The sequence below is a fragment of the Sebastes umbrosus genome, chromosome 10 (assembly GCF_015220745.1).
Source record: "Sebastes umbrosus isolate fSebUmb1 chromosome 10, fSebUmb1.pri, whole genome shotgun sequence".
Taxonomy (NCBI): Eukaryota; Metazoa; Chordata; class Actinopteri; order Perciformes; family Sebastidae; genus Sebastes; species Sebastes umbrosus.
In genome coordinates, this window is record NC_051278.1 from 25,111,955 (window position 1) to 25,131,015 (window position 19,061).

The 19,061-nt window shown below is 42.1% G+C and overlaps 1 protein-coding gene across 2 annotated transcripts in view; it reads right to left on the minus strand.

Moving 5' to 3' along the window:
* Positions 1-312: 312 nt before the first annotated feature.
* The window catches only part of spock2 (SPARC (osteonectin), cwcv and kazal like domains proteoglycan 2), a 33,414-nt gene continuing 14,665 nt past the window's right edge, over positions 313-19,061 (minus strand). Inside the window, exons 2-11 of one of the 2 annotated variants that reach the window (XM_037781963.1) lie at positions 18,961-18,969; positions 18,373-18,418; positions 9,570-9,684; positions 9,157-9,262; positions 6,900-7,008; positions 6,587-6,721; positions 4,298-4,516; positions 3,763-3,825; positions 1,886-2,017; positions 313-1,309 (exon numbers count right to left, since the gene is read on the minus strand). In XM_037781963.1, coding sequence (XP_037637891.1) covers positions 1,164-1,309; positions 1,886-2,017; positions 3,763-3,825; positions 4,298-4,516; positions 6,587-6,721; positions 6,900-7,008; positions 9,157-9,262; positions 9,570-9,684; positions 18,373-18,418; positions 18,961-18,969 — 1,080 coding nt within the window. In that variant the 3' untranslated portion in view covers positions 313-1,163. The remainder of the gene's footprint in view (positions 1,310-1,885; positions 2,018-3,762; positions 3,826-4,297; positions 4,517-6,586; positions 6,722-6,899; positions 7,009-9,156; positions 9,263-9,569; positions 9,685-18,372; positions 18,419-18,960; positions 18,970-19,061) is intronic. The other variant, XM_037781964.1, reaches the window with a different exon arrangement.

Consider the following 19,061-nt stretch of genomic DNA (forward strand, 5'->3'; position numbering starts at 1 on the left):
CCAAAATAGCCCATGAAATAATAATCCCACATTATTCATATTCAACATTAGTTATTCTCAGATGGATATCACTGTGTTATGTGTAGAGGTGTGTGCGCGTACAGTAGTGCGGCAGCGGCACTGTCCTGAAGCTTCGACTACCTTCAAATATTTCTTACCGAAGTTTCAAAGCCCAAAATATTGGTATTCAGGACAGCCCAAAATGCTTACTGAATAAAATGGCTATAATTAAACGCTGCAAAACACCACTGATCCAAGGATCATGACAGTGCTAAAATGTGGCATGGAATAAAAAGAGAACAGACTCAGATGTACGGCGGCCAGCTGGGCCACATAGACCAGTTTATTTTTATTTTTTTTATTAAACACAATAATTGATCCACATTATGATACGATGTACACTTGTCAACTAAGCAGTATATTCCGCTAGTCTTTCAAGGCATTGATAACGGGACTAATAGGTGACAATCTGTCTTCCAATACACACATTATATACAAGCTAAAGAGTGATGCGTGAGAAACTTTTTTTTTTTTTTTTTAATAAGTCATGAATGACTACTGTCACGTATGAGCCGAAGCGAAAGACATGAAAACGGTAAAGTCAAAGGGTGCTTTTCAATACTCTAACGTGGCTTCCTCTCTTCATCGCCCGTTTCCTGCCGGAAATCAAAAACTCTAAATGTTGTTAATCTGCTGGAAAAAGAAAAGATGAAAGAGGCCAATTTGGACTATTGAAATGCACTCAATCTTTCTCCATTTTTTAATGCAAGCACATGACAAGCACCTGCGACTGCTTAAAGTCTCCGTTATGCATCAGCTAAAAACTGCTCAAAGATAGTTCAAAGGACTTACAACAGAAGAGAACAAAGATTCACAAGTATGAGGGACAAAATTCTCCAGACCCATAATATCTTAATAGTGATATGATCCCTTCCCCTGCCTGTTTAAAGTACATCCTGTAACATTAAATACGCCCATAACATATGCATCATCCCTCTCCCAACCCGCGCAACCCTCTCCCTTCGCTGTTTCATAAGCCAGTGTTGTTCTGAGTGTGAGAGCTTCACCACGTCCATCTCTTTTGAGGATCTGAGTGTGTGTGTGTGTGTGTGTATGTGATCGAGACCATCAAGATGCTCCTGTAGAGAGGTTGAACTACATGTTTACCAGATATAGCCCCCATCATCCACCTCTCCCACCTCTCCCTCTTCCTCTTCAGCCTCCTCTGCAGTCTCCTCAGCCTCTTTCTCTTCCTCGTCTTCCCATCCAACCCCACTGCCAGTATCACCTGAATATGCCATTTCATCATCTGTAGAGAGACGGGTGGGGGGGATACATGCAGGAGGGGGATGCAGGGAGATTGAATTATCCACTGTGGCAATCTTGTATATTGCAATAAATTCTGTTCAGCATTTCTTCCTCTCAACTTTGACGGGAGTCCTTTCGATCAATGGGAAATGCTGAAATCAACTTAAAAACATTGACTGCAATGGTAAAAAAAGCGTGCATGTGTTTGACTTTGTCTGGATTTTAATAGCGATTTCTAAACCTTGCCAGGGGAGCAGTTCTCGTCAGGCCGCAGGTTCAGTCCAACCAGCCCTCATTTATCTTGAAAGACTTTTCTCAAAGCGACAAGCTGCGCTTTAAGAATGCAAATGACTCCGGACACATGAATGTGGCACTGGTCCCTGCAGTGAGTTATGTTGCAGTGGGGTCCTTTTAACATAAAGGAAGCCTTGTGCAGAATGCATGTGGGGGGGTGCTGTAGAGAAGTGGGCCAATCCGCAGTGGACATTTTGAGTTGTTTTTTTCTTGCTACAGTCAGCTTTCAATTTCAAATTCTATTCATGTATCTATATTGACAGCTGAAACCTGCGGGACTTACCGCAATCTGGCTTGCCACGCATCCTAGATCCGGCTACTTCTCCTCCGTTTTGCTCCACACACCAGCACTCTCCCCTGTCACACTGCTGCTTCCTGTAGTAGCCGTCCTCGTCGCAGCTCGGGATGAATCGACCTGGCGTTCACACGTAAAAAAAACACAAATAAATAAGAGTTGGATATAGACCTTTTCATTGCCATTCTGTTGCCAGGGCAATAGCTTTGGTCCAAGTTTACTTCCTTTCAGCTACTGCGTTAACAAACATTGCAAAAGGAAATACAAAGGGGCCCATTTAGAATGTCTAGGTCAGCGATTCTCAAAGTGGGGTCCGTGGCACTATGTCAGGGGGCGAAATAATTAGCTATAAATTATAAAACTGCTGTATCATTAAAAAGTGCGCATCTACAGATAGGGACCATTTGCACCAATAAAACAAGCATATTGTGTCCAATACTCCCACCCGCGTTAGCTTCGGACCAATAGAAACTCTGATATGATTGTGACACACAGCCATAAGTCCAGTATTTTTAAGTTGAAGCACTTAGTGAAAGTCAGCTTTGGACTGGTAAGTTAAAATATCTGGATTTATTAAGATTATGCCAGTCTTGCTTCTGTTCATTTTCTGAAAGCTTGCGAGATCAATTACTTGAAATGTAGGTTATAAATACTGTCAGGTTGAGTCCAAATGCAATTTGGATAAAATCACCCTCTGTTTAAAAGTATATAAGTGGCATTAACATTCAATAACATTGCAAATTTCCCCGCTGTGCGTCTAATAAAGGATTATCTCATCTTATCTTAACATGATTCAGGTTGAAATGTGTTTCTGTTTATCACTATGAAACAGGTCTGAAGTATTTAGGTTGAAAAGTTTTACAATACAAATAGCTCCTATGGCAACTAAGAGTACAAGTGGTAGTAAGCATATACTTAATCGGTGTAACGATTATGAGGGGGTCCTTGGAAAATGTTCTCCCCTGTAAGGGGTCCCCAAAAAGTCTGAGAACCCCTGGTCTATGTTGTCAAGTTTGAAAAGGTCCATAGTAAAGCGACCTTAATCTACAAGCAGATGAACACAACCTGCATCATGCCTCATCGCACATGGTGCCGAGGCCAAGTGAGAATGTAATGCATGCAACATACGTAGCAGCCAATTCCATATTCCATGAATACAAATATGTTCACGGAGCAAGATAGGGGTGAATAAGTATTAAGTGAGCATATTGCAGCATATTGGGGTGGTGTGGATGTGGCTGGCTAATCATCCTGGGTTAAGAGAGGGACACAAGATTGGAAAGTTTTCAATTTCTGAACCATTACATGAATATGAAATACAGCCTGTGTTCACGCAAAGCCAAGCACAACATACTGTGGTTGCATTTATCACTATCTTGTAGGCTGTTGTCCTTAAGGAGAGGAAACTGTCGTACTCTTCAGAGACGAAGGCATTTGTCATGACGATAAATATTTCAGAGGCTGATGTAAACAAAAAAAAACAAAAACACAAATGATACGGCACAAAACCAGAACTGTCCGTCCAGTCTTTCAAGGGAACATCTGAGGCGTTGAGCTGGCAGACTGCCCCCTGCTCGCCTCTCCGTGTCCTTGGAGAGTCCTGACTCAGAGCCCAGTCAGCCAGCCAAAATCTGCAGTGCGCACATGCGTAGACACACATTCACATATTCCACCGCTCACACATACATGTAAGACACACTGATGGCTGCTTTCCTTCGCCGTCTGTCAGTATCAAGTTCTAATCCACCGGACTGATCAGGGACTAATCCCCGCCTCCTGCTTGTCATCTGCTGGATGAAATCCCTCTACCAAGAAAGACAGATCCAATTGGGCTGAAATGCTCTTATGAGAAGTCGGATACCTACCAAACTTTCTCTTGCCGCCGTCTAGTACTTGGATCCTCTCGAGTTCAGCCAGGCAGGGTGGCTCTTAAAGGGAAAGAAAATATTTTTTTTACAAGAGAACAAAGCACACTCCTAGGCACAATAAGACACAGAACAGAGATAACGACCATTTAAAAGATGCCAAAAACAATCAACAGTCAAAACCGATGTCTCTTCTGAGTGTAATCAATGTTTTCTAATCACCTCCTGCAATTTTAAAATCAATTCCAGTGTGTTTCCTTCACCAATCAAAGAACTGTATGAGCTTAGGACCTAGACCTAGTTTCTGCTTGGCTGCTTGGCTGACAGACTCAGTCTCTGAGAGCTGTGGGAGAACCGGGCTGTCAACAAGCAGCAGGAATGTTTTCAGCTACTTGTGGTGACCGTTTCACCCCGCAAGGGAACGGGAGGATGAGTAGGAAGACAAATAGTGACGGACCAGCACACAACACAGAGGTGGCTACACATGGGGGCAGCTGAGCGCAGACAAACCTCACATCCTCCCCAGAATACTCACTCTCTCTCCAGAAGCAGAGGCACCACTCGGCAGTGGAGACCTTGCCGTCCCTGTAGGAGTCACACGAGTTGAAGAAGGGCCTGATGCAGACCTCGTACTTGTCCAGGTTGATGGCGGCCAGCTCGGCCTGGTCCAGGTACAGGTCGCCATTGGTGTCCAGCTTGGAAAACATCCAGCCTATGGAGTCCTTACAGCTGGCCACCAGGCTCCTGTCCAGCACTGCAAACACAAAGACAGACAAACAAACATTCATTTTTTATCAGGGACAGCTGCACAAATAGAAAATGAAACCGTGCCAGCGTGCTCACAATTATCTCCTGTTTCAAATGCAAATCCACTCACATCATTTTCTTAAAGGTGCTAAATGTGAGTTTGGGAGCATATCTACTGCCTCCGCATGGCTCTCAACATAGTGACTACTGCCGCAGCCAACGGTGCTAACAGTGAAAATAATGGCAACGGTGCTAACAGTGTTAACCTGAAGTGGAACCGGATGATGGGTGCTACTGCTTCTGCAATGGCGTTATCAGCTGTAACCGCCGTATGAGAGCAGTGCAGAACAACGGTCGTTAGCTAGCTAGTGGGGCATGCTCACATGCACGTACATGCACTGAAAGACACGCGCGGCTGGTACTGATGTGTTAACAACGCACGAAAAAGCTTGGATTACAACACATACAGAGAAGGAGAGTGACTTCATTCTCTGCTCAGGTAGACATTACTCCTCTATATCGTTACATAGCAAATAGTTGTTTGCTGCTGTATTAATGACGCCAAAAGTCAGTACGCCTTCACTTCAAAATGTGACGTTACGGCATATGAATGGCATACCGGAGTGAGCTTTCCCCCACCGTAGTCGTGTAACATTACAGCAATTTTTGAGCCGTAACAAAGTCTTGCATCGCTTTTTAAGTTTTAAAGCATAGTCGCTAAAGATATATATAAATGTTTCCCTAGAGAGTGGGTCGATCACCCTGTTGTTGATCAGTTCGTTTTGATTGATCTGTGGAGCAGTCATGACCACCCGCTGCTTTGCTAGCGCTGTGTGACTAGAATGCTTTTACCCATCAGGCCTGGATCCATAATCTCCTCCTGTTTTTAGCAAAGGCATGTAATCCCCTCAGAATATTAAACATTTTCATCCATCTCCATCTCTTCTGTGATTTGAGCAGTTTACTGCACAACAACTCCTTGGCATCTCTGCTTTGGAGCTTGGCTCTGCTGGACATGCCGTGCTTTCTGCCCCCTAGTTGCACGCGCATCTCTGTGATGACGTTGCACAGAAACACGTCTGTAGAGCACCTTTAATTATGTTATGGTTTCAACAAAATTGGTTCCAGCTATAAAAACTGTATTAGAACTTATCATTATCAACCTATTACAAGAATTTCCCACTTCTCACTTTACAGCGCGGTTAAGACTTGGTTGTTATCGCGCACCAACATGTGGCCGAACAGGTCCCGAGGCTACTTCCTGTTTGTTTGAAGCACAGTATGCTCCTATATGTGATGCAACGTTATCTTGAGCCATCCACCCAAAAGTTTTAAGCTTCCAGCCCTGCAACTGTTTTCAAACATGTTTGATATCCAGCAATCGGTTGCGAGATCTATCAAGTGAGAGCGCAGAGAACATGAAGCAGCAGCAGCAGCAGCAGAACCATGAAGCTACATTTTTGAGGATAATATTTTCCCCATGGACAAATTTTTGCTTTTCGAATTAATGCAAGACTTAAACTTGTTTAGACATTTTCTACAGTACAGTGGACACCTCTTATAGTGATCACGGTTACAGTGATCAACCACATATATGGATCAAAAAGCTGAAGTAGTCCGCTTACAGTGTTCATTTTGGGTCTTTTCATTCATGACAACATATGGAAAAACATTTTAAAACTACATTAGACTAACATTAATTGAATTTTTCTTGTTTTTCACTGTACTCCCTTGATACTTGCGGACCGTCTGCCTTTCGGCTGTATACCTGAGGCTGATGCTGCGTGCACATTGATATCGTGACGGGAAAAGGAAAGTAATTTTCTCTGAATAAAAAACAAATGCGATATTATTATTCATGTAATAAATACACAAATGTCAATTAGATGGTAATCTGCATGAGAAATGATGCTCAACAACAAAAATGTGGTTATAATAATCATCCGCTTATAGTGATCAATTTGACCCGGACAGACGTGATGATCACTATAAGCGGTTTCCACTGTATACTGCCTGTAACTATAGTATTGTAACTCCCTCTTAATGCAGTCTGGATTCATGAATTAGGAGCTCCAACCTGATGTGGTGCTGACTGCAGTTGTTCTGGCTCCAGTCTTGCTGTTGTTGTTCTGCTTGGCATTGCTCTGCAGTAGCTGGAACCAATCTCTCAGACGCTCCCCGAGATCAGCCAGATCCTGTCCTGTACAGCTCTCTGTGGAGGCCAGAGGGCGACGAAGAATATGATATTTGTTGCACTTATTCCGGTTGTTGTTATAACGATTGTTGTTTGTGTGTGTGAGACAGAGATGCAGAATAACAGAGATGGGAAGCCTTTTATTGCAGTGAATTCACATTAAATATATTAATTTTTTGCGTGTGTTTGATCTTACCACGTTTACTCTCCATGGACGTCGGGGCAGCAGTTGGACAAGGACACAGACCTGAACACTTCAGGGTGAGATCCTTCCCCGTAAGACATGCCTGCTGCTCCAGCTTGCACTGCAACACAAACACACACACACACGCATGAACACATTCACACATCGGCGACATCGACAAGGGGACACAAAGGTGAAGTGAAATGAGTTATTGCTGCAACAAAGATCAAATATTCATGAGGTGGACCGACTGTATGCCTTAATTCAAATCAGAGATTTGCTCCTGAATGCGCTTTCCAACCTCTGCTTGCACGCAAGGTTGGGAATAGTGATCCAAAAGACAAAGCATAAATCAATAAAAACATGGGATTCTGTCACCACAAGCCACCAATTGGTCCTTCGGAGGCTATATATCACGGCTCTTTGTCTCCCTTGCTCCCCTGAGAGAGTCTCTTCACATTGCTCTGCTCCGAATGTGCAAAGTGTATGTCACTATTTACCCCACAATGCTTAGTACGCTGTGTTAGCATGTGTAAAACACAAAGGCGGAAGCTGTGAATAAATGTACCAGCACATGACAGATGCACATATTGTTATACATATGTGCTGTGTACAGGTCTGTGTCTGTTAGTATAAACTACAGTGGTAATAGGTGTCAAGACTATTTTAGCAATTCTTCAACACAACATATGTTGTTATAACGCATACAGAACATATGTGATGCTGACGCCACACGTACATCATTTTCACTTCTTTGTTGAGGAGGATGGTGTACAGTTCCACTGCCAATGCACCCGCCACCTCCACACAGGGATTATTTCTACCGTCTTTTCTTTTTCAGAAAAATGCACACTTTCATTACACTAAGCCAGAGAAAAGATATTTTTTCCTATATGTTTATACTTAAGCCTGCATTGATTGTGTTTTTTTTTACCAATTAGGGGCAGCAGAAACAAGCTGTAAACACAATATCAACATATTAACATCTCATAAAGCTTATGGTGAATGTGTTAGCAAACAGATATACATGCAAAAGAGAATGAAGACATTCATTCAGAGTTGTGTTCCTGGCCACCTGGCAAATATTCACACTCCTCTTAGCTCTGCTTTACTCTCCACCAACTCCTGAGGGAACTAGAGTGGTGCAGGTATGAGTCCTCAAAAATGGGTTATCATTTTAGCACTTCTGGTTCCCTTGTCTGGAAGTCAATGGGTTTTTTGAATGGGTTTTTAGTTAGATGCCTGAAATAAGTGGTTAACACAAGCTTAAGATATTTTAACGTTTTGTTCTACAATATAAAATATGTCAGTAAATACCCCACTCATGAAACTGTTACGTGTCTTAAAAAAGGACTCATGCCGACTGGTCCGCCTTTACAGCCTCGTTGTGTATACTCATATTCATGCTATCGTCGTGTAGTTTGTTTATAACATTAGCTTTTTACTTCTGCCAATTGCATTCACACACAAACACCATAAAAGTGGTGTTCAGTTGTGGAGATTATTTTATGAAACAACACGTATAAGTGTCATAAACGTGTGTTTGCCACAGAGCTTCTTTTCTGCAATAATACAAAACCCAATGGAAAAATCCCATTGGCTTTTTGTCGAGGGGAACCAGGGCGATGCTAGCTTCCTGGTTGGCCTACAAAAATAAATCATCCCTGTAGCACTCTATATCTGGCTCTTCAGCTGCTAAATGCTCCACTCTGTTCACCAGCTAGTCGCTCACTTTGTCTGTCTGTTGTTTAGTGCTGGACAGGTAGCGTATGGTGTGTTTATCAGCAGGTGTTGATTCAACTTTATGGTCATTTTGGAGGCTGTTGAGTTATATTGCCTTATACTGAGAGGTGTTTCCATTATTTACTCTCACCTCGCTGATATAAATGTGTAGGACATAATACAACACCTCTCAGTATGATTCAACACTACAGGCTCCAAAATGACCATCAAGTTAAATCAACACCTCTCTAAAACTCTTATAACCTTCATGGAGGTAGGATTTATTGCCGGATTGTCGTATTAAGACTGCATTGGTGTTCCTAATAAAATGGCAACAGAATGTATACGTCACAGAAATCAATACAACTTTGCAAATGTGTAAAACAAAATCTTCAATAACTAATTCAGTTCATAAGAATTTGCTTGGAATCATTAAATTGGACAACAGAATTTTGGAAAAACATACAATTATACAATCATATCATCGACACATGAAACCACTGAAGGTTGGTAAACCGATATTGAATTTTGATTTGCTTCAGTGTACCTTTGAGGCATAGTTGCGTCCGTCTGATCCACACACAGGCCCAGTGGAGGAGATGGGACAGGGCTGGCAGTTTCCATCAGGAGACCTGAGTGCAGGTTGCTTCAGTCTGCAGGACAGAGGACACTTCAACAAACACTTCAGCTTCACTAAGTAAGCTGAGACAGCAACCGCTGAGCTAATTCAGAGTACAGAAACAGCAGCACCAACCTGAACATGAAGCCCTCCTCCATGTTGTCTGAATGTATTAGCTTATCATTAAGCAGCAGGCAGTCGTACTGCACTGGTGCACAAACAAGCTTTATTATGACTACATCCCTACTAAACTCGCCAGCGTTGACCTCATGTTAGTGTGCATTAACATCGAAGATTGTGTGAGTGTTTTGCGAATTCTTGCCCAGGGGCTACACACTCACCTATGTTCAAGTTTCTTGCGGTTGACGCACACAGCTCTCTGATAGCCCTGGGCGATACACACCTTGTGTCGGCTGCACTTAACCTTTTGACAGGGGTCCTTGGTGGTGTCTACATCTGGGGAAAAAATAGAAAATGAGATGAATACTGTAGTATCATCACTGCTTCACTTTTTACCATTTTCTGTATATTTCTCTCTGCCCATCATTCTGCTCTTCACTCCCAGTCTCAGATTCTCTCCACTCAATTTGCTCAGCATAACCTGAGCCGGTCTAAATTAATAGAGCGGTGCAGAGCTGTTGGTCTGTGAAAAATATGCATCTTGAGGCATTTTGTACTTTTAATCGAGGGTAGAAAAAAAATCCCATTTCTGAACACAAAAATGAAAAGACCTTCTAACAGGATGGAGATTAGTTTGTTTCTATTGCATTTTTGTAAAATCATCTTTATAATGTAGAACTAGTCTCAAGACAATCTTATTTCTTTCAATAAAAAGTTGATTTGCCCTTGGGGAAAGCGCATTTCCACACCTCGCTTCCAGATTTCTTCTTATGATTTACTTATTTGAATTAGGGCTGTCAAAGTTAATACGATAATAACGCATTAACGCAACTTGTGATTTTTAGGTTGTAGCAGGCTCAGTTTTAAAGCTAGAGTGAACATACTGGCATCATATGAAACTAGAAAACCTAAGGAATACATTGGTACCAACCATGTCATACTAGCCTGTATAATGCTCCAAACTTGCGCAAACGTTTGGCAAGGAAAAACTGGCATGGCCATTTTCACAGGGGTGCCTTGACCTCTGACCTCCAGATATGTGAATGAAAATGGGTTCTATGGGTACCCACGAGTCTCCCCTTTACAGACATGCCCACTTTATGATAATCACATGCAGTTTGGGGCAAGTCATAGTCAAGTCAGCACACTGACACACTGACAGCTGTTGTTGCCTGTTGGGCTTGAGTTTGCCATGTTATGATTTGAGCTGATTTTTTATACTAAATGCAGTACCTGTGAGGGTTTCTGCACAATATCTGTCATTGTTTTATGTTGTTAATTGATTTCCATTAATAAATATATACATAAATTTGCATAAAGCAAACATATTTGTCCACTCCCATGTTGGTAAGTGTATTAAATACTTGACAAATCTCCCTTTAAGGTACATTTCGAACAGATAGAAAATGTGCGATTAATTTGCAAATAATTGTGATTAACTATGGACCATCATGCGATTAATCGCAATTAAATATTTTAATCGATTGACAGCCCTAATTTGAAAACGATTTTACACTTTATGTGACCTGCTTAGACAAATACTTTTTGCCATGTAGGCTAAAGCCTGCATGGCGAGCTTGCTCTCTCTTGGACTCCATCCGTCCATCCATCACACACTCCGCTAGCAGCTAATGCCGGGCCACGTGTCAACACCCTACACACACTCATATGTCACAGCTGTCTGTTCATAGCAGGCGTCCTGGAGCCCGACCTGGATGTCACACTCTATTCTCTTCACATCCCCCAGCCTTTATTCACCTACACTATCCATCAGTACAGTGCACCAGGATACAGACTGTTCACAGAGTGCTGTTGCAAGTTTCATCTACATGACGGAGGTGCATGTATTCATCCCCCTGCTCTTACTGTATCCTGTTTTAGGGCACTATTATGATTTCCCAGACAGGATTTGGATCTCCTCTGGTGTCCTTCCCGGTGGCTGAATACATTAATGCTGCCAACATCACAGGATTATTGAAGCGAACCGACAGATATCTGATTTGAGAAGCAAATCCAAAACAATACACCCCCCTGTCATGGCTGAGCTGGTTGTATAACTGACTGACTGACTGCTCTGACTGAGAAACAGTGAGGCTCGGAGACTCAGCCTCCGAGATGCAGACTCCTTATCCATTTAGACTGTCAACGGTGGAGCCCTCCCAGTCTAGTTCACACAAGTGCATCAGCTGAATCAGGGTGCAGCAGCCAATTAAACCCTCTCAATACTTCCTGACACAAAAGAGGACAAGGAGATTAAGGTACTAATGGGATACAGCACAGCGGGTAAGGTAGCAAGTACGCAAAACATTGTATTTCGCAATCCATCCAATGAAGATTTAACCAATACTTAAGCAAATTTAAAAAAGAATTAAAGAAGCAGCAAACAAACAGAGAGCAGATAATCCTGCCTTCTAATAGCAAAACATTTGTAAATAAATCTTGTCGGTAGCGAGCGGCTACAATGCTGGCACAGCGTTGTGTTGTGAGTACAGAAGCATAAGGTGGCTGCCTGAGCCTCATGTTAACATAACAGGCTTCCACGGATTAAAGCAGTGCCTGCGATGATGACGTTTCCATAGCAACAGGCTCTCCGTGGTCCGGGAATCATTTCTGGGTTGACTGTGATTTGCAGCTCAATCTGGTGTTTCTGAGAACTCTCTCCCTCTCTGTTTCTTAAACCCCCGTTGTGCAATCATGTCTATCAATCTTCCTTTCTTCCTTCTTTTCTCATTCCTTTGTCTCCTTAAATCGGACATCTTCACTGTGTATTCTCATTCATGTTCTGCCTCCGTGTTTATTATTTTCCCCATCACATCCACTCTCTCTATTCAGCCGCAGATGCACCCACTTACTTCCATTTTTACTTTTCGAAAGTCTCTCCTCTGGTATTAAACTAATGCCTGCAGCAGTAAACCTCTCCTAATTAGGCTCCCTGTGCTTCAGTCTAATACCATCCAGATTTGCATGAGGTTTATCCCTGCAGATTGAGGATAACGGAAGCAGAGCTCAGGCCTCATCCTCATCATCAACCCTCTTATCTACTATTTACACACTGACTCTCTAGCATCATCAGTGTTATCTTGTCTTCTAGGTAGCAGTGAAGCCAGACGTGTCTCTGGCATGTCTGTTAGTCCAGTTAATGCATAAATAGGCTTGAATTCCCACGGTGACAAAAATTAATCAGCAAACCAAGGAAAGGTGAATAAAGGTCTAAACGTAAACCTGCATTCATTTATTTTTTTGGCTACTTGCCGGCAGTGCAACAAGCTGAATATATAACAATCACATTGTCACCTGTGACGGCGAAAGTTGCTTATTTACATATGTAGCAGACACACATTTATTTTGAGTCGTGTTTCTGTCCACCTGATGAATGTAATGTGCAATATTCACTGTCCTTTTCACTCCGTTTTCGTCCCCACCATCTCCTGGGAGAAATACCTGGCTGCTAAATGCTCCAATATGTTCACCAGTTCGCCGCTGACTTCTTCTGTCTGCTGTTTGGTGCAGAGCAGGTAATGTTAGCATACAGTGGGTTCACAGGAAACAGCTGCCTACAAACCAGGTTGATGAGAGTAGTGAGACTGAACTAAAACAGTGTTGGTAGGTGGATTTTCTAAACAGAACAAGGCTGTTTCCACTTTTTAGTGGTATTGATCTTCCCAACAAACTCTCGTCAAGAAAGATAAGCGTATTTCCCAAAATATCAAACTATTCATTAACATAAAAATATTTATTAGTACAGCTTTAAATCTCCTGAAAACATGAACATGACAATTTATAGGGAAATAACTAAATTCAAGCTACAATTGACCCTTCGCTAAGCCCCTACCCGCCGCTGCTACTCCGTCAAGCTATCGGAGCTACCGTGGCGCCCACACTGTCACTAACTTCACTCCCTGAATAAATATAACATTTTTGGAACAACGAAAAAGCGATTTCAGAGAGAAGCAGACAGAAGGATATATCAGGATGTCAAACGGATTCAGCAGCGATAACAGGTTAAAAAGATAACCCTAAAACGAAAAGCCTACATATCATAGTGTAAAAGTGAACCACCATCACCTGGCGATCGAGACAGAAGACAATGAAATTAAGGAACAACACTGTTCCTGTAAATTCATTTACTGTTACAATCATTACAAAGCAAAAGCAGCATGTGTATGCACTCAGTATGCCTTCAGTTGCTGACGTACTCTGCTAATGTTAGTGCCACAGGTTTTTAACTTAGAAACGTAACATTTTAGAAAAGTACATCTCCTTCCAACATCTCTGTGTAATGAGTATCACTATTACACATTGTTTAACCATGACTAGCTCGAAATCCACAAAACCAGCCTGAAAATGAATCTGAAACGATTGCATGAGCGTCTATGGAGCAGAGCCGGATAGTTGTTGGACCCTGGTTGAACTGGCCGATGCTACGCTGTTGGCCATTCTGGCCATTCGAGGGACAGGACTTAGAGAAGGGTCAATTAGATAGCCTATAATGTGAAGGATTTATTTTGTAATTAGAGAAAGTTGCAGATTCAGTAGCAAGAAGATGATGTGAGGCATGTCTTCAAAAGATTAGTTTTACATATACAATACATGAGGCTCCCTCTGGAATTGGAGTAACATGCTGATCCCTCTGCAGCCTTGTATGTGGGGTATTGAATTTGATAAAAGCCGCCCCAGGTGGCCCAATGAGGGAGAGTGGAAAGGGAGTGACACTGAACAAATTTGTGAAGTGTGAAGGTGAGAAGGGCAGCAGGAGACCCTGGAGGATTGCAGCAGCTGGTTTCTGAGGTTGAGAGTTGCAAAACTCCAGACACAAGATGAGTACAACGTGTACAAAGAGCTAGGCAGACTCCCTGGTGGGAGAAGAGCCTGATTCGGTGGATATTGTGGAGTAAAAACGTGTTGAGAGGAGAGGTCTTACAGAGGGCAGGATTTTTCCAACAAAAAAGAAAAGAGATGCTCGATTGCCTCGACGTTGAGTTTTGAGCTGGTGGGCTGACATCCAGCTGAAGGCTTCAACAGGCGTTTGACAATCTAACAATTGTGTGTGTGTGTGAGCTCCAAGCAACAATATCTATCAATAGCCTCAAGAGGTATGAAACTCTTTGTGGAGTGTGGACTCAGCGTGTTTTCATATCTCTTTAGTGTCTGCCATTGATCTGAAACCATTGATTTGCCAGAAAGTGTCCATTCACCTTTCACCTGGCCTCTCTGGCTGAGATAAGCTTGTGGAAATCCAACGTACACTTGAAAAGCTAATGTATAAAAAAAACTTCTGCGAGTGCTGCACACAAACACTTGAGTGTTTGTGCATGTTTGTGTATATACACTTGTTTGTTCTTACAAATCCAAATTACAACCGCACTCCTGCAGTGTTTACTGTTGTAAGAGCAAGGTGATTCAATCAGTTGCTGGATTGATGAATCGACTGTAGAAATCGACTGCAAATTACCCTGACCTCTCCCTCACTCTGCACGGCGCTGCTGGCTGAAGTGGAATCAGCCACTACGGTGCCTGAATGCAAATTTCCACCTTGGTCTGCTGTTGCTGGCGTTGGCTGTCTGCGCATTAGGAGTGTTGACAGTTCAAAAGACCTGTCCTCCTCCTGCGCGGCGGTGTAGCGGTCTGGGCTGCCTGGCTGAGAAATTAGGCCTGCAGGCTCATCCGAGCTCGGGAAGTGAAGACATCACGCTGATTTAGTGATGTCTCAGAGGGACAAATCTCCTTTTTTTCCTCCTCCGCTTCATTAGGCCACTCATAAAGGAAGGCAGATCAATGGAGGAGATAGTACGCTCGTGTCAAAACGAGAGTAAGGGAACGAGATAGATGAAGGGCTTTACACTGTGTGAAATGAAAGTAGCAAAGGACTATTCATCTGACAACCTAAGGCAAGCATATAAAGCTTTGCTAAAGTGTCATAAAAGCGGAGCACACAGTTGAATGAACACCTACATTATAGCGATGCCACTTGTGATTTTGATCTATGTCGGCTCGGTTGGCAAAAGTTGGGTTATTATTTCAACTTTATTGCCAGACGAGAGCGTCAATATTCTGCAAATTCTGTATTCACACATGGCAACCATGGTATGATCAAAGATTGTAGTTATGGCAAATGACAGCACTGAATGCTGGCACTGGACGTAAATCACAAGAAGAATTGTCCATTATTGATGTAATTGATAGGACACTGGGCTGGTTATTTAAAAGCATTATTAATGTTAATTAGGTGGGTCAGATGGCTCAAAACATTCTATTGCAATTTTTTTTATGTTTCTCGATACAGAGCTCACACTGAGCATAAATACCCTGGTGGTTTTGCCCACTGATAATTCAATAACGTTGAATATGGAGCCGCAGATGACTGGAAGATGCAGACAATATGGTGTTTGTTCTGCAGCGAAGTTCAGTTTTATTTTGCAAAAGTCAAGACTTTTAGCCATAACATGCACAATACTACTCCAGTGATATTAAAACAAGCTTACTATAATTTATAGTGGATCATTCGACAGCATCTTTGTGGGAAATTGGATCGTGGAACTGCTAAAACTGCAAGACAGACAACCAAAATTGCTTGAGAGCCAAATCGTTGACTGATTCTAAAATTAGTCAGGTGGGTCAATATGTATTTGCCCTTGAAAGATTTAAATTATAAAAATATAAATGAAGCCCTTCAGATCAATAGGTGACACAGCATTACACACCTCATCACCTCGTTTCAGTGTATCATGTTTTTGTGCATGTGATTTTGCAGGCTAATGACCTCCTCTGTGTTGATTTCCTTGTGAATAAACAGCTTCCTCTTGACAGATGAACAGAGCAGAAAAACATCCTTTCTCTTTTCCTTTTTCATTTTCACCCCATCATACTCTCCTACACTAGTCAACTTGCTTCCTCCCCCTCAGTCCACAATTTCCTCATCACCAAACTGACTTAAGAGTTGGCAGGAATAACGTCGAAGTCAGTCACTTCACACTAAATCAAGGCATATTAGCCCCCACCTCTGCCTCACTCTCTTCTCATGCTTTTACTTTCCTCTCTGGCCTTTCAGTTGAAACCATAATTAGCCCTTCATTAAGCCCTTGCAAATTGCTCTAATGGACTCTGCCATTCAGCCGACTTCATTTAAGCTGCAAATCAAGCGACAATGGTCGAGGACACGACTCGGTCATGACTTCATCTTACAGAGGCTCAATTAAGGATGTAGTCTCAGCAGGAAGAGACCTCAGACAGTCTGCCTTTACGCACGTCTCCGGCTCGAGTGCAGCAGAGAAAGAGAGAAAAAAGGAGGACGCGGAACGAAGTGGTGATGGGTTGAAGTCGAGCCAATGTTTAGCATCTCCTGGGGGAGGCACATCGGATCCACTCAAGCAGATAAAACAGAGCGCTAACATCTTTCAACCTTTTTTCGCCGAGGAACCACTACAAGTGCGGACAGCGAGCGGCTGACCCCGGAATACAAACACAGAGCATACGCAGCGCTGTCTAACACGATGAACCACTGGCGGTCTGGGAAGCATCACAGTTTAAACACAGGCCACAGATTCTCTCTCCATGCTATGGCACAGGCTAATGATATTCAGTTTCAATAAATCATGTGGCTTTGCTTTCATCATGCATGCATCCCAGGCAAGTTTTTTTTTTTTACCTATATGTATGGAATGAGACATTTTGAGCACAGAAAAAGACTTTTGCAAACATAAATTACCAAATTTGATTTAATATGATTTTATTTATTTTTTTTATCTTAGACTAATATGTGTGGATATACTTTGGGTTTTGGCTGTTAAGCTTTGTGTTATCTTTAAGATCCATATTTTACAGGATAACATACTGTTTTGCTGAGGAATAGATATTTATGTATTAACAGCAGCCGATGTTTTCTTTGAATAGAGGGAGCACTGGTGTTCACGATCCCTGTCTTGCAGAGTGAGCATTAAGAGAGTGTTGCATTGTGGGTTGTGTGTAGCTGTAATGTTGCTAGGCTATAGAGGCTTTATTAATATCTGGTTAACACGTTTTGCTCCCACAGAAGAAATACATTCCTGGCGAGTGAGTGAGGTGAAAGCGTCTTTACTGCAGAAAGCGCCCGGGCTGGGAGTCAGCTGTCAGGCAGCCAAGATATAACAGAATTTCATAATGGCGAGCTCAAAAAGAGTGTCTGACAACTGCCCGACAGGAGAGCGTGTGAGTCAGTGAAGAAGCAACTGCACTTAAAACGTACTCCAACAAGCTACACTACTGTGGATTTACATTATGCTTTAACGGAAGTATTCCATCTTTCACTTTCACGAGAGAAAAAGGGGAAGGACTATCTTACCTTTAGACTAATAGTGTCTCAGCAAGACTAGGAAAACGTCTTTTTCTTAATCAGGATCATTTTTATGCTACAAATACGGTATACATTTTGTATTATTACATTATTGATTATTTTAAAGCAGAAGTAATAATATCATTTGAGCAAACAAAAATCCATTTTGGGGACGTCTGTAGCTCATTGGGTAAAGCGGGTCCCTGTCCTTTAACCACAAGGTTTGCGGTTCGATCCCCAGCTCCTAATGTCTGCATGTCAAAATGACCTTGAGCGAAACACTGCACCACACGTTGCTCTTTGCACGCTTTACAGCAGCCAACTGCTCCTAAATGCTTAGGATGGGTTAAATGCAGAGGTCAAAATTCATGCATGTACCTGTATGAATATGACGATTCTAATAAAGTTTTTTTTATTCAATTTAGTTGCATGTTCGCTGAGGTTAATAAATAGATTAAGGACCTAAAACTACATTTAACTGAGTACAGAATCATTTTTTGTTTGTTCAAATTAAACTATTCTGTGCATTATAATTCTATTGTCAAAATATAGTTTTTGTGTTTGCTCAAAATGTCTCATTGCACACTCAGGATTAAGCCACATACATATTTGAGCCTATTAAACTAGCAAAAATTAACATTAAAATTTAACATTATTTAATTCAGGGACTTAACTAACCACACAGTGAGAAAGAGCTGAGATGGCGGTACACTTACTGTCATTAGAACCTTGATTTTCATCCCAGGTACGAACGTAATCGTCCTGCAGAAACATGAAGAAAAAGAACAATTTATTAGCAGCTGCAGAGAATGAGAAGCTCCGCAATTCCTACTGCAGGCCTGAGCGCACAGTGTTGTTGATAGCATATCAACACTCTGTCATCTTCATGGAGGAGAAGTGAAAGTAGCTTACATTATCATTGCACACTGCATATAATGTGTACATTAGTCTTGCGGCATGATAATTAGCCAAGTGAGTCACACCAGAGACAGATGGGAATGTACTGTGGATGTACATCTGTATGGAAATGAGCCCAACAAATCTGCCCCCGATGCCTATATGTGAGAGACATATGGCTTTTAGGCTTTTTAAAGTGCTCTGCCTTAATTAGAACATTAATCGTTCTAATTAAAATGGGCAAGTTGAAGGAGATTTAAAATTTAAAAAAAAAAAAGAGTGAGAAGATGGATGGAGAAGCGGAGATAAAGGCACACAAAAAGACGAGGAAATGAGTCATGAATGAAAAAGACATAGTAACAAAAGGCAGCTGGAGGAACAGTGTAGAAAAATAGGAGAGAACTGACCTCTACCTCCTGGTGAAATGACAGCAAAAAGGAGAGAAAAGAGCCAATATTAGTGAAGAAGAAAAGATACAGGGTATTAAGCTGCATTCAATGACATTGAA